The sequence below is a fragment of the Photinus pyralis genome, unplaced genomic scaffold (genome assembly GCF_008802855.1).
Source record: "Photinus pyralis isolate 1611_PpyrPB1 unplaced genomic scaffold, Ppyr1.3 Ppyr1.4_LG1, whole genome shotgun sequence".
Classification (NCBI taxonomy): Eukaryota; Metazoa; Arthropoda; class Insecta; order Coleoptera; family Lampyridae; genus Photinus; species Photinus pyralis.
The window spans coordinates 50888141-50903731 of NW_022170249.1; the positions used below are offsets into that span (position 1 = coordinate 50888141).

At 35.0% G+C, this 15591-nt stretch overlaps 1 protein-coding gene across 1 annotated transcript; it reads right to left on the reverse strand.

Moving 5' to 3' along the window:
• Positions 1-2025: 2025 nt before the first annotated feature.
• On the reverse strand, positions 2026-15137 carry LOC116162309 (cell adhesion molecule 3-like). The gene is made up of 8 exons (XM_031475911.1): positions 15128-15137; positions 14935-15045; positions 14283-14486; positions 8483-8634; positions 7695-7839; positions 2339-2469; positions 2101-2260; positions 2026-2039 (listed from the first exon to the last, which is right to left on the reverse strand). The coding sequence occupies exons 1-8, from the start codon at positions 15135-15137 to the stop codon at positions 2026-2028; spliced, it is 927 nt and encodes a 308-aa protein (XP_031331771.1).
• Between the last annotated feature and the right edge of the window lie 454 nt (positions 15138-15591).

Consider the following 15591-nt stretch of genomic DNA (forward strand, 5'->3'; position numbering starts at 1 on the left):
AATAATAGTATATTATATTATGAGGAGCTAAAGTGATACTTTTTATGGCGAGTCAGTGTTTGATGGCCGAGCGAAGCGAGGCCAGCAAAATACTGACGAGCCATAAGAAGTTACTTTAGCTCCGCATAATATATGCTATTTTTTCTTCAAACGTGAGAATAACGCCCAAATAATGGTTTTCAAATCGGAAGAAATATTAACCCGATCGTTATGGGTAGCCGTGAGCGCGTCGGCCGTGGTGACTATAACAATTGCTATAGTTGGCCATTATTAGTTTTGACGTTTTAATTGTGGACGAGTTTTTCGATTTCAAATAAAAATGAAATTGCACAAAAGATACTTTCGACAACTTTAGAAAATCCAGGTTTATCAGATGGAATGACTTCAACTACTCCTTCATTTGAAGCAGAAACCAATCCAGTTTTTTGAAAATACTTCATTCATTCATTAGAAATAAGACGAGCCAAACAAAACTTGACTCTTCAAAACTTGGATGCTGCAGGAACGAAGGTTTAATTTCAATAATGGTAATATGACTAACTGAACTTTCAACATTAACTATTATTTAAATAAATAAATAGCTTCTTTGATCGACTATATTTTTATTTCTGTTAAAATCAGAAGGAAAGATCAACGCACTTGCTAGGTGAACCAAGAACCTAATGTAAATAACATCAACTTGTCAAAGCAAAACAATGTGACACTGGCACTGAAGCGTTTTATTGCCTAGGCACTAAAATACTTCACTGCCGCTTGTTCGATTGTTCTAAAAAGTCAAACTTTAACTCAGAGTGCTGGGCTACGTAATGTCAATATTATATGACGTTTGAAGAAAATAGTTATTTGTTTCATTAGTACAAAAAATGTCAGTTTTCGGGACGAGGAAGACAGTTGATGGACGACGCGTTAGCGGAGTCCAGCAACCTTCCGAGTCCCGAAAACGCATTTTTTGTACGAATAAAACATAAAATTTTTTCTCCAACCCCCTTTACTTTAAATTATATTCGAATTTAGATTCAGTTCACAGTTTCACTACTAGTTTGAGAACTTCTGCTTTCTTGTCCTCACGTGTCATGCCACTCTAGTATTTAGGTTAACTTATAACCTATTCGTTCTTACTTCTCACCTCTCGCGACTTTGTAGGGAGCAAATCTAAGGTAGCATGTTCTGCCGTTTTTATAATCTCTGGCGGAGTGCTATCCATGTCGCTATCAGTTTCAGACGTTTCAGTCATTTCTGTTGTATACAAAATTAATATTGTTATATTTTGTATTGAAATAAAAACCTTACCATACAGTTTTTTAATTAAAATGAATTGCAATTAACTTTTTCAAATTTTGAATTCAAAATGACAGATAATAGTACAATGTGTCTTAAGTAGATGGCGTTACGCGCGACGGCGGGTTGTATACGTATTAAAATTACGTTCACCGAATATGTAAATTACGTTACACATGGTTTAAATAAAAATAGCGAGCGTAAATCATTTCCAATGCATGTACATACGTATAGGTAACAGCATTATTTGTATTGAATATGCAAAAATATTTGATTTCTACGTATAGGAATATCTTACAACCTGCAATGTAAAACGATGTCAATGTGACATATCTCCGTGATTGTAATTTTTTAATTGGCCAACTTTCAAGGTCAATTTCTTTTTGGTACTAGGACCAAAAGTATCCACTTTTTGTACAGTTGCCATGGTGATAGCGATTAATCCGCAAAACGCCAATTTTACGTATCGAATACTGTCACAAAATAGCGTCTTATTCAGGTGGTTGGAGAAAAAAGCAATTAATTGCACAAACCTTAATTGAGATCCATTGACAAACGTGTGTACGATTTAAATTGAATAGACCAATAAATAAATTACTCTTTTAACTTCAACGTAAATAGCATTTTGAGACATTACAGGTGAAAGAGAGAAAAGAACTCGGTTATGATAATGTAGGTCCGTCATAAATATCAGTGATAATGCGCACACGCGCTACCTACTGTACATATTAAAAATACAAAGAGTACCTACGCGCGAGAACCTAAATTATGATCAGGATATGGTAGATATGCATGTTAAATAAAAGAAAAATTCATACTCACATCTTACAATAAGAGTTACGGGATTACTTGTTCCTCTTCCTTCCGCATTTGCAGCCATACACGTGAACTCCCCCGCCGTCGCTCGAGTTACACTTTGAAGAACCAAACTTTGATCGCTTAATATCACCCCCGCCGAAACGTTGTGATGAATCTCCGCGCCCTAAATCAGTTGCGGTAAGTAAATGAAAGCAAGTAATAAAAAGTAAAATATTCAGTTAAAAAGAAAAGAATTACGTACGTTGTGAAACCAGGAAAGTTTGTAGGCTTTAGGATTCGAGCGAATGTTACATTCAAAGTAAACATCGTCGCCTTCTTTAATATCTTCTGGATTCAGACTTGATCCCATTTTGAGCATTACGACAGGCATATCTGAGAAAAAAGACATCTAAAGTTTTAACAACTTTCGGCTTTGAATTGAAGTATTTACATCGTAAAGTATTACTAACAGCCCAAATACTCGCAAGTAACAAATGAAATATTTTCCTATTTATTTAAGTTAAAATAAGTTTCTGTTTATGTAAGCGATACTCATTAAAATTAACTGAAAAATCAATTTATCTTGCGCGTTCCTTTACTCGGTTTCTTTCTTATGTATTCAAATATTTTGCTCGAGATGTTCCTTCATTTAAAAATGGAAAACCGCATACTGAATAATTTAATTTTGTGTTGGTTTTTCGAGTATTTCATATCGAAGCGAGAGTTTTCTAAACCTACTACAAGTTTCGGCGTTGTCAGAATGTCACACGCAAGCTGTAGTATGAACATATGTCAATAGAATATTTCTTCTATTTAATTAAAAAATCGTGAAAATTTCATATTTAATAATTAAGTAAGCTGTTTGCGACACTTAGTGTAGATAAAAAGAAATCACACGAACGAAGAGGGTGTTTTCTTCCTACGTAATTATGTGGGAAGCTATAGAGTTTCAAATACTTTTTCTCTGTTCCATTCCACTCCATTCAAAACAGTATACTATAAACAAGGGGTAAAAGTGTGTGACACACTTTGTCCTGTGTTACATACAACGCTATTTTTTGCAATGAGCAGCGATGGCTGATGCGCATATATTATTAGGTATCCTGATACGTTACGTTGTAATCGTTTACGATTCGGATATGCGAACGGTTTATAGACAATAGATTTTTTAAAGAATTAAAGGAGTTGAAATAGCTGCCTCGGACAGTTACTTAGAAAGAAATGAAAGTACACGCTGGTCTTTCTCGTTTTCGTTAAGATAGTCACTTTGCAGAGTCTCGGAGAGATATGCTAACAAAACAGAAAAGATGACTGGAAAAACAAACCAGTGAACACAGTTAAACATGCGGCAAAAATTTAATGAGCTATTCCTTGGACTATTCTAAGGATATTTTGTCCTTCGATGATTTTTGATCTGAATAAATAAATAAAATAAATGACAGGAAAATATACAGGGTGTTCCATTTAAAAAAGTGAGATTTTTTAATATGAAGTTTTGTAACTTTGCATCTACAAAAAAACACCCTGTAAGCTATTTTTTTAATGTTTCATAGTAGATGTATTTATTTGACTTTTACTTAAACCAGGATAGAAGATATAAAACCTGGAATCAAAATTTAATAATTTTGACAATATACTGACGCCATCAAATGCCCATTCTTACAAATCGAATTATCTTTAAAACTACTAGTTTTTCGGATATTAACCATATAATAAAATAGACGTACAATTACACGTAGAATTCAAAAATTCATTCAAATACAAGGGGTTCTATTTAAAAAAATGTACCATTTTGGCAGCCTACTTTGTGGGCGCACCCTGTATAATTCTAAATATTTTTTTTATTTTTTATTTATTTATTTTGCCTTTATTTTTGAGTGGGCGGGGTTTCAGCCAAGGCTGCTCTACCAACCCAACCCACTATACATTTACAAATATCCATGCCCGAACCCGGATTCGAACCAGGGACCCTAGCACCACAGTCCAGCTTTTAAAATGTGGAGAATATTCAACCATATCATAATACAAAAGCACTCTATCGAAAAATCTTATCTTCAAGGCATTAAGTTACTCCGCGCAATCGTTGACTCGCCCTGTACTTGTCTTCAACCTGTTACTGTAAATAATACTGTTGCCAGGTTGCACTAAATCATTACCGAATTTTTGAACTATTTGCATTTTGACCTTACATGTAGTTAGTGATAACCATAACTTTGAATGCCAATCAATATTTAGGAGTGACATTGGTCATTAATTAAATAGCACAAATGTATATTTCTCCACGTCATATCAACAAAAGAATCGATGTTTTTCGAGCATTCGAAGACGCACACAATTACAAAGCTTAGCTCAAGATCGAAAACAGCTTACATAAATAATACTACAGCTTGACTTGCGATTATGAATTGTATAATACGAGATCTAAGCCACCGTTACAAAAATTATATACCCTATTACTAGAGTGCGGATAAAAATGCATTTATTTTTATAAAATAAGCGCTTATTATATGCATCAAAACCGGCAAAAAAAGCTAAAAAAAAAGGCAAAGTAAGCAAACAAATGCACAATCAACCATCCACACAAAAAACCTGTATTCCTCAATAAAATCACGATTATGATGAAACTAACTCTAATTATCAGAAAAACAATTAACAATTAGTCCAGTCAATAGAGACCTAAATACGGGAGTTTAGTCAAAAATTTGGTGTCCAAGAGGTTATGACTGATTCTTATGTATTTTTTGGCGTAGATTCCGAATTTTTAATCTCCCACCAACCTTAGGGGGTGGGAACCCCCCCAAAATGCAAAAAACCCCAAAATTTCGGCCCAAAATTCAGAATTTTGGAAAAATCTCGCTAAATTTAGATTTTTGGCCCAAAGTACCTTAGTTCAAAATTAAAGTACACAAAATTTGCAGGAAAAGTGATATATACACTTTTGGTCTAGGACCAACGGGGGCGGAGATAAGAGGGAGGTCAAAAAAGGGTACTTTGTTGGAAAACGTGAAAAAAACGGAATTTCTCTGAATAACTCTCTAAATGTTGGTTTTAGAGAAAAAACTCAAAGGACCAAAATGAAAGTAGACGAAAAATTACTTCGGAAAGTGCACGTGTGCGGAGCCGATGAAGGGGGGGAGGAGGGGGGGGGGGCGAGCGCAAAACCTCTCTTCCTGGCGCCGCGCGACGGCACTGGCATAAGGCGCTATACGCGCAGTTTCGGGTATCTCTGGCGGCCTCGGTCCGGGTCATAACGGATGCTTCTTTGTCCTTATTTTAGAAAGGGGCCTCTGGCTTCCCCCTCCCTCTTGTTGGTCGTTTGTATGCTTTTTGTGTCCTCTGGAAACCAGTTCAAGATCCTTCTTCAGTGCGTCTGTGTTGTCGCGTCGTGCGCATCACGCTATATTGCTCCGTGCTTATTTACTATTTTTCGCCTGAGCCAGTAGAGGTTGAGTTTTTATTTAAAGATGGCCTAAAAAAGTGCGAAAGTAACGTTTCTTGCTGTCCGCCATGCAAATCAGAATTTCAGACAAATACTACAATCTCCCCCAAAAATTGTAACTCGAGCACTAAATAAACAAGTACAATGCGATCAAAAATGATTGGCTCTCTAGTCGCCTTTGGAATTTTTGTTTACATGGGAAATCGTATCTAACTTGAACTTCCAAAGGCGACTCGACAGCCAATCATTTTTGATCGCCCGATATAAATTGTGCACAACTCCTGTGCAGATAAAGCGCATTTTTTTAACCGAAATAGCTTTTGTATGGACATCACCAATGGATACATTTCTTGCAGACGTTTCAATCGCCCTTTGATAGTACCCTCTTCCGACAATCCGTTCTTGAGGTATAAGGTAATATACCCGATCACGATAAGAGGTCGAGGAGGAGGGCTATGGTTGGTAGAAATTAATTCCTTGCGTTGAGACCTTTCATTAGAGTACCATGAAGGTTAAAACTAGTTTCACTCTCTCCCCTCGAGAGTATATGCAAGCGAACAAACTCAAAACGCACAGGCGCGCGAGCACGATATTACAGAAAATTTCGGTAAAAACAACAAACTTTTAACCGAAAAATAGTAAATAAGCAGGGAGCAATATAGCGTGATGCGCACGACGCGACAACACAGACGCACTGAAGAGGGATCTTGAACTGGTTTCCAGAGGACACAAAAAGCATACAAACGACCAACAAGAGGGAGGGGGAAGCCAGAGGCCCCTTTCTAAAATAAGGACAAAGAAGCATCCGTTATGACCGGGACCGAGGCCGCCAGAGATGCCCGAAACTGCGCGTATAGCGCCTTATGCCAGTGCCGTCGCGCGGCGCCAGGAAGAGAGGTTTTGCGCTCGCCCCCTCCCCCTCCTCCCCCCCTTCATCGGCTCCGCACACGTGCACTTTCCGAAGTATTTTTCGTCTACTTTCATTTTGGTCCTTTGAGTTTTTTCTCTAAAACCAACATTTAGCGAGTTATTCAGAGAAATTCCGTTTTTTTCACGTTTTCCAACAAAGTACCCTTTTTGACCCCCCTCTTATCTCCGCCCCCGTTGGTCCTAGACCAAAAGTGTATATATTTTCCTGCAAATTTTGTGTACTTTAATTTTGAACTAAGGTACTTTGGGCCAAAAATCTAAATTTAGCGAGATTTTTCCAAAATTCTGAATTTTGGGCCGAAATTTTGGGGTTTTTTTGCATTTTTGGGGGGGTTCCCACCCCCTAAGGTTGGTGGGAGATTAAAAATTCGGAATCTACGCCAAAAAATACATAAGAATCAGTCATAACCTCTTGGACACCAAATTTTTGACTAAACTTTTCTCTATTGACTGGACTAAATTATATATTTGCAATTAAAAATTTTACCTTCGGTCCGATAAAATATTTTTATAGACGGAAAAACTTCTCTCAACATCTGCAGAGGTAATTGGTGCAAATTTAAAGACGTTTAATGGTGCTGTAGTATGTGCTTTTAAATCTTCAACGAAATTTCCGTTTAGGCTTTTGGAGATTTTCGAAAGAATATGAAAACCAGAATTTTTTGTTAGTACGTCCTCTAATTTCTTCTGAACTGTATCGGCTATTGGACCGCTTATCTTATTTGTCTCTTTGAAAATCTACGATTTTAATTGATTCGTCAAGTGGCAAATTTTGGGATCCTAATTTTTTACAGTGCATTAAAAAAATACAAATCCCAACATTCTTGCCCACATTAAGTTAATATGCGAGATATTATTCTAATCTCAGTGTAGAAATGTAAAAAAAAAGCCAGGAAAAGCGTTTAAAGGCATTTAAAGCACCAATGTTAAAAAACAAGCAAAAAAGGCAAAATAAAAATAACATCAAACGCTTTCTTTTTTCATGAAACGTGTATATCCAAAACCATTATGTTCTGCATTCAACATTAACGTGTAGGCAAAATGCCATAAATCCGCACTCTACCTATTACTAATCTGCGAGTAATAAACTAATAGCGTGAAGCATAAGAAAATTAACTTGGATAGTACGTGAAGGTTGCGTGCTACAATTAGTTAACCAATTCAATTTTATAACGGCAAAGTTTTCCAACCATCAACAGTAATTTCCCACTTCAGCTAAAAGCTTAGATTCCGATTAAGATACACTTACAGTGGACGTTAAGTCTCCACTTGTCCTCGAGGGCACTGTCAGAGATGGACGGGTTTTCTGCACGACAGGTCAAGTATTTGCCGTCGTCATCGATCACAGGTACAAAAGTCAAAATACTTAAACTCTGATTGTTCATTTCTGAAAACTAGAACAAAATGTATCAGCACAAAGGAGCTTAGATTTCCAATTAGTAACATACAAATTGAGAAAGCCAAGCGAGATTTCATTAAAACAAAATGAGCCCGTTCGCTTGTTTTCAAGGGGAAACAACTTCCTTAGAAAAAAATACAAATAAAAGGCAAAATTTTATTAAGCTTTTCTAGTATTTTTGCTGTTAGCGTTTCCTGAATTCAGGCTTTCCTGGAATAAGTCGACTTGTAAGCTTCTTTCTCAACAGAAAATACGGCTCTTTACGCAAAAAAGGTAAATTTATTTTTAAAATACAATCAAGAACGCAGTTCCTGCGTGCGTTTTTCAATGCTTTTACTTTAAAACTTTTTTTATTTGTTAAGGGAATGAATGGAAGCCGTGAATGTACGATTATAAATCTCTCGACTACTTTAAACGCGTTAGCTTAAAAAGGAACTTAAGGACTAACAAACTGGGGTAATCAATAAAGATAACGAATAATAAACCCACAATATGGATTATGAAGAGGTGAGGGAGAAGCGAAGGTATAAATTACACGGCGCGCATAAATTCCCGTATGTAACAAGCGAACAAATTTCTTAAAAAAAATTAATTAAAAGTTTTAAAGGGGAAAAATGTGAATCCTGTGGTATACTTACATTTTTAGCTAACCGTTTGATAGGCCTACTGCCTTTCCACCACGTAATCACAGCTTCCGGGCGTGATCCCGATGTTCTACATTCAATTTCGTATCTTTTATCCGCCGAAACTTGTTTTTCTTTGGTTAAAATATGAACAGTCTGTGGCTTAACTGCAACAGAGATGAGGATTTTATGCATTAACTACTGAAGTAATTACGAGCAATCAGAAATGACAGACATTAAATCCTCTCCAGTAATTTAGGCAAATTATTAAACTCGCATATAATCTAAGTACATGCAAATTACTATTTACATAACTTGTTGCACAAAATTACTTTCGTTGATATTCAAATTTAGAAATGTACATGTATATTAAACTTTAGATCAAAAGAGAGCCTTATCCAAAATGCGAGTGTATTTGCTTCGTCGTAAGTTTTAACGCAACTTCATTTTATCAACCTTAATTAAATTACGAGTTAATTTCACCATGATGCAGTTTCCGAAATGTTATTAAATGTGTCTCGGAAAATACTGCATAACGAATAACCTCGCAAACAAAATAATTAACCTTCCTTCGGGTTTCAATATATTAACTCATTGAGAAGTCTCTCAGAAATTGTGGTTAATGAATATACCTAAGTAAATGTAATTTTCATTAGGATGATCCACCAAAACTCTTCGCCTCCTCTGCTTAAATTCCGTGTAAAGTATTTCGCGAGTTCGACAAAGAGATTTTGATTGATTTTTGGTAAAGCTATTGAAATAATTCTACCCAACTAAAGTAGAACTACTAAATAAGAATTTTCCTACACCTTAGTACTTAGTACTTTTTTTTGTAATTTTTATGAGAAAGGCTTATGGCGCTGCAAATGTACATTTTTTGTTTAACTGAATGTGAGTATCATTAAATATGCCAAATTGTTGCTTTTATTTATTTTGAACAGACATTTAAGTTGATAAAATTTGCAGGTGTTTTTTGTATAAAATTATTTGTTAGGCTTGTGGATTAGACACATTGATAACATTTTTGTGGACTTGATAAGTATTTAAGTACGGTGAAATTGTGCGTCTTGGGGAAAAGAAAGTAGACGTGGGGAAGCAGATTACGTGTAGATCTGTTCAGAGACGTTCGAACATTCTCAGTTTTGGCGCCATATGAATTCCCACCGTTTACGACATTGGAAATTAAATTCGACTCCAACTTGCATAATCAACAAACCTTTCCTAACTAATCTAGGAGCTAGCCCATGTCAGGTGTCCAGTTGTACGTTCCCTAAATTTGGTTGCGGAGATTTGTTAAGGATCTATGGGAGTATTAATAGTTATTTACATACAATTCAGGAAAATGGCACATTACTGGCGAGGAAATATTGGAAGTACGAGGCCCCTTTGAGACCGAGTACTTTAATTTCCGACGCAAGTAATGTCATTTTTTACTGACGAGTTTTGTATTAAATTTTACCCGAAATCTAATTTGTGTCTGTAAGGTAGAAACTCATCTATGGCGTTCTTCAATTAATAAGATGACCGGTGGACCTCCCGAAATGAATCTTACTTGCGCAATATTGAGAGAATCCTAAATTCGGTGGTTTCTACTCAGAAATATCGGTGTAGAAAGCACAATTCGGTAGGTAATAATGAGGATAAAAGTAAGCCAGAAGTAAGAAGCCTAAAAATGGTTATTCAAAAGATGCGTAATTTTTGTTAACGTACCGAATACGGCCTTAGAACGTGTAAAATACATCTGCAAATGCGTCATCGAAGTGTCGAAAGCAAAATAACAAGAGAAAACTTCACTAAACTTATACAGCATCAATAAAAATCCCAAAAAGGCTGAAAAAAATTGTCGAGCAACTGTAATGGCGTATAATCTTCTGCAAGTAATGATCGAATCTCGTCTTTGTAAAAAGAAGTGCGTGCACCGAAAGAAATTAAAGAAAACTGCACGTCTTCCGTCGGTAAAACCAAGAACTATGTGAAAGAAACGTTTACTAAGATAATAACAAATCTACTACAGGAACAATTTACATCTAAACTAGTGGATTACAAAGAAGATAATTATAAATATAAATTATAACACAATGTTCACATAAAATGAAGCTATTTGCGATGCGAAAAATGTATTGATGCTCTAGAACCGTGTAAAAAACTTAATCCGTTGGACTATGGTTACATATAGAAATGACGGTATTTTAATTAAGTGATAGGTCCAAAGAACCTTGAAGATTTTACATATGTAATTACCAGACGTGCTTCAGAGAAATGGCATGTCTTTGTAAAAAGTTGGAAATAATGTGTTGGGACTATTGTAAACGTATAAAGGTAGTGTTTTGGACCAATGCGAGAACTCTTATACACAAGTAATTTAAAGAAGTAGTATTACATTTTCAATGTTGTTTGCCTTCAAAAAATCAATAAAACTTTCTTTAAATAATTAAAATCGAGGCATTGTGTGGGAAGATATACTTAAACAAAAAATTTCATTCGCTGCCTTCTCCTGCAAAAAATCACCAATTTCGCTTTGATTCTGAGGACTGAATAGAATTTGTCAGTTCTTGCAATCATTCTCGACTCCAATGAAGTTCGTTCGGTAAATAGCTGTTTAAGGGTAAAAAGCAGTGATTTTATTACTAATTTTTTTCAGAGGACAACCACGTATTTTAAGTTACACTGAACATTTGCAGCGTGTTTTTTTTTTTAAATTTCTATTGCAGGATCGAAATCTTGCTCCGAATTTAATTACACTCGGAAGGAAATACTTTTTATCGAGCACCTGCAGTTTGAACTTGATGAACAGCATAAGACACCACTGGAACATGGTTGGATAGAGGAAGAAGGTTCTTTCGTTTTTAAATGGTTTGAGGGAGATCAACTTCCGGACCTTGTCAGCGATTTGGTGGAAGAATCTCCAGGAATTCTATTAAAAAATACTTGATTCAATTTGCAAATTTAAATTTTATGGTTACAGGTACCTTGACAGATACAGATATGAATATGAACATAAAGGAAGACAAGCACCTATCTAACGACGAAGAAGATGATCTTGATGATGCTGATAGGACTTTACTGTAATAAATATATCGAACAATATATATTTTTTTAAAAGCAAAAAGCATTAGTTTTGTATTATTGAATGGTAAGAAAAAAATTAATAACTTTTGTTCCTGTTGAGCCACTTTCCTGAAAATCAGTAGCGGCCGTCCTTAATGTCCAAAGTACCCGTATACCAAATTTCAACACGATCTGCCACTTTAAAAAAGAGATAGCGCGGACGGACGGACGGACGACAATACAAAACTATAAAGGTTCTGAGGAACCTTAATAATAGTAGGTAATAGTAAATTCAAAAACATGCTGATTAAACTGACAGAAAAGTAAGTACCTACTTACTGTACACATGTATACATATGCTCGAGCGGTACTTTATCTGTCTGCCAGATTGTTATAACCGAAGAAAATGTCTGCCATGTTAAATGTAAGCTAGAAATACTGTTAAGAATAACATATTTAAATTTCAGATTTACTGAAATATTTTTATAATTAATTTTTTTCTCAATTTTGAGAAGCGTCTGCCGTGCCGTCACAACCGCCATCGTGATTTTCCAATAAAAGAAATGACATAATTTAAAAAATGTCAATAGCAGCTTTACTAAAATACTTTCGAATATGGTGTAATTTTATTCATTTCATTCATTTTATACAACAATAACCCAACAACTAAACTCTAAAGATAAAGAAATTGTACATAAAAAACACCTGCAAAATTAATTTAAATATTAGCAATAAATTTGTATACAGGGTGACAATTTAAAAACTTACCACCCCTCATATCTTAGTAAATAAACGAGATACTTAAAAAAATCAAAATCCGTTTCGGTAATTCGGAGGGGGAATCACAATGACATAGTTGGCGACGCACCCCCTCCAACCCCCTGCGCCCCAGGCACCCCAACTTTTAAATCTTAAATAGTGACCCCCCATGTGTGATACGTCGTTGGAAAGCTCTGAAAAAATGCTTTCCAACCATACCAAATAGCATTACTTTTAGGTTAGTAATTTATTGTGAAAATCAAAAAATAAACTAATATGATACATTTGAAATCTGTCGTATTTAAAACGCAACCGGCGAACATAGACGAACCAAGACAGATAATAATTCAAGAATGTCAAAATATTGCAAAACCAACATTTGAAAAGGTTCGACAAGAGTTTGAGAATAGATTAGAACTGGCGATCAAAAATGAATTGCTGTCGAGTCGGCTTTGGAAGTTCAAGTTAAATACGATTTTCCATGTTTATTTTTTGATTTGCACGATAATTACTAACCTAAATGTAATGCTATTTGGTATGGTTGGAAAGCATTTTTTCAGAGCTTTCCAATGACACATGGGGAGTCCCTATTTAAGATTTAAAAGTTGGGGTGGCTAGGGCGCAGGGGGTGTGAGGGGGTGCGTCGCCAACTATGTCATTGTGATTATATAAACATAAAAAATACACGCAATCTAAAATTCTATTCTTAAAATAACGGTCGTGGGCCTACAAAATCCGATTCTAGAACTGGTACTACACTTTTCTGTCAGTGTCAGTTATGATAAGTAGTAGCCCTGAAATTCTGAGTGACATTTACACATTTTTGTTCTTTTGTGCGAGTCATACTGGGCATCCAGTTGACTGATACCGCACTGTTATTCGGCAGACGGGTAACTTTTCAAGAGCAGAAATGTCGATAATCAAACAATATCAGGAAAAAGTGAAATTGACTTCAAATGTTTGCATAACCAGGTGAATTTTATTGGAAAAAAAAATGGCCGGGTAAATTTATGATAACTGTTTCTAAATATCATTCAGTTTAAATACCTGTCGCCTTTATCATACTTATACACGCGGGTCGTTCCATATCTGAGTCAAGAAGTTTACATCTAGAGGGTAAAGATAAGTTAGTTGCCTAAAACTAACAATTTATCGTTTACGATTGCGAGCTTAAAGAACGATTGAAAAAACGGTAGTGCAAAAATGTTAAGCTGTTATCGCGAATTCTAAAAAAACTAAAAACTTATGTTAAAAATCTAAACGTCAAATTCTATAATAGGACACAACCTCATCTTAAAGTTAATCTTTTTTGGCTGTAAGCAATAGCCAAAGTTTGAAAGCCTTAGAGCCTTAGAGTTTACAGAAAATGTGATATTTAAACACTACTCTACCATACCAGGCCTTAACCAAACATTCTTTTAATGGATAATTTCATATTTAAAAGACGGTGCAGATCGTGATCTACATGTAATTAGGATTTTTAACAGCAACCGTAGAAGTTAGGATTTTTGATTGATACAATCTACAAGACTGTATAAGTTGAAAATTCGCGAGAATTTATCTACTACACACTCTAATACCGCCGATAAATTAAATTGTGTGATAAAGCATAAATTGAGGGGGAAGAGGAACATGTTCTATGAAACTTATTAAATGAGATGTCATGCTCTGTGTGAATCGATAGAGTTATGGTCAGAGGTCTCAGCGTGCGATGAGGATTAGCTACTCGAGTAATAATACAAGTGCTAGATACGATGGGAGATTTAAGCTTAGTTATAAATTGTTTTATTATTATTAATCCCGAGCAAATTACAATCATTATTCTATATTACATGGAGTATAGGAATTTTTGAATTAATGTACCGCCATTTGTATCCTTCATTATTGAATATCGAGCGTTCATTAAAACTAATATTCGCGATGACAAAATGTCACTCGATATTCATCAATATGGTTACGTGCAACTCATTATGTTGCCAAGGCTCGTTTTACGGTGTAGTATACTTACGATTAATATTTAATATAACTACGTTTGTTGTGGGAGACGTGAGAATGGTGTTGGACGCCTGGCAAATCAGTCTTGTGTTCAAGTGTTGGCGGCCAACATTGGGAAAATTTAAATGATTGACTACTACCCCATCGGGCCTAAATTCGAAAGAATCATCTATTAAAGTATTTTCGGAATACCACGTCACGTTCGGCCTGGGGCGCCCTGAAATAATAAAAAATTGTGAGAGCATTTAATAAAATTTACAGTATCGTTCATTCAAACATGACACATCCATATTTATAAATCTTTTGAATAATTTCCTGTTTCGCGTAAATGCTTTCGACAAGCGTTTTATCTATACAATCGTGATAAAAGCTTCGTTAGTACTATTTTGCTTTCATCCACTTAATCAAACCGCCGTCAAAACGTATTGACTACAATTTTAAATAAATCAAATATTCGCACTGCGCATAAGGAAGCCTTAAAATGTGTAAATTTGAATTATTCATAACGTTTCTTGAATAATAAGATAAACAACACTTACATAGAATTGCAAAGCAATTTCGTTAAAAACGTCCTGTTTTAAGACTCGATATAACCAAATTGCTTTCCTTTAAAATTACTTATATTTAAATTTAATTTCGTCTAAGTGAATGAAACGTTATTTTACCTCCATTGGCTTCACAGATAAGATTAACGTCCGAACCTTCGTTGTAAGCTTCTAATAAGGTGGTTCTATCTCTTCTTTTCCCATCATATATAACAGGTCTATTAGGAGGGACTGTAATAAAAACAATTTATGATAATACGATTGTTCATTAAATCGATTGTAAGAAACTAATTTATTTGTGCTCCTGCGTAACCTTTCGCCATACTTTTTTTCAGGAATTGTGCATAGTATAACGATCGGTATAAATTATGTTTCAATTTATTACCGAAATTCGAAACTTCATAGAAAATTATTTGCCTCATAAAATATGTAAAGGGACACTTGAGGTTTCGTTTGCAATCCCAGTTCGATTTAATTTTAAATTTTATAAGAATAATAGATAGGAAAACGTCAGCGAAGCATAAAATGAAGGAAAGTTCAATTCAGTTTTCATATGTTGATATAAAATTTTGTTTGAAAAATATGAAAAGGTTTTTTTTGTGAATTTTTTGAATATCGAAGTCGTTTATACTTATAAATTCGCATCTTGGTTTAAAAATTATTTTTAATAATGTTACCTTATGAAAAATTCGGTTCCATTTTGCTATCTGCAGTATGAATTTATCGTAATAGGGAGGATGGCATATATCTGTATAATAATCTAATCTTAATTTAGCG

Bases quoted from the DNA above. Each gene is read 5' to 3' on its own strand.
- LOC116162309 (XM_031475911.1), bottom strand. The intron at 14,487-14,934 runs GTAAAATAACGT...TTATTATTTCAG, and splicing joins TATCTGTGAAGCCAATGGAG to GGCGCCCCAGGCCGAACGTG. The intron at 8,635-14,282 runs GTAAGTATACTA...TCTCTGTTGCAG, and splicing joins AGTTATATTAAATATTAATC to TTAAGCCACAGACTGTTCAT.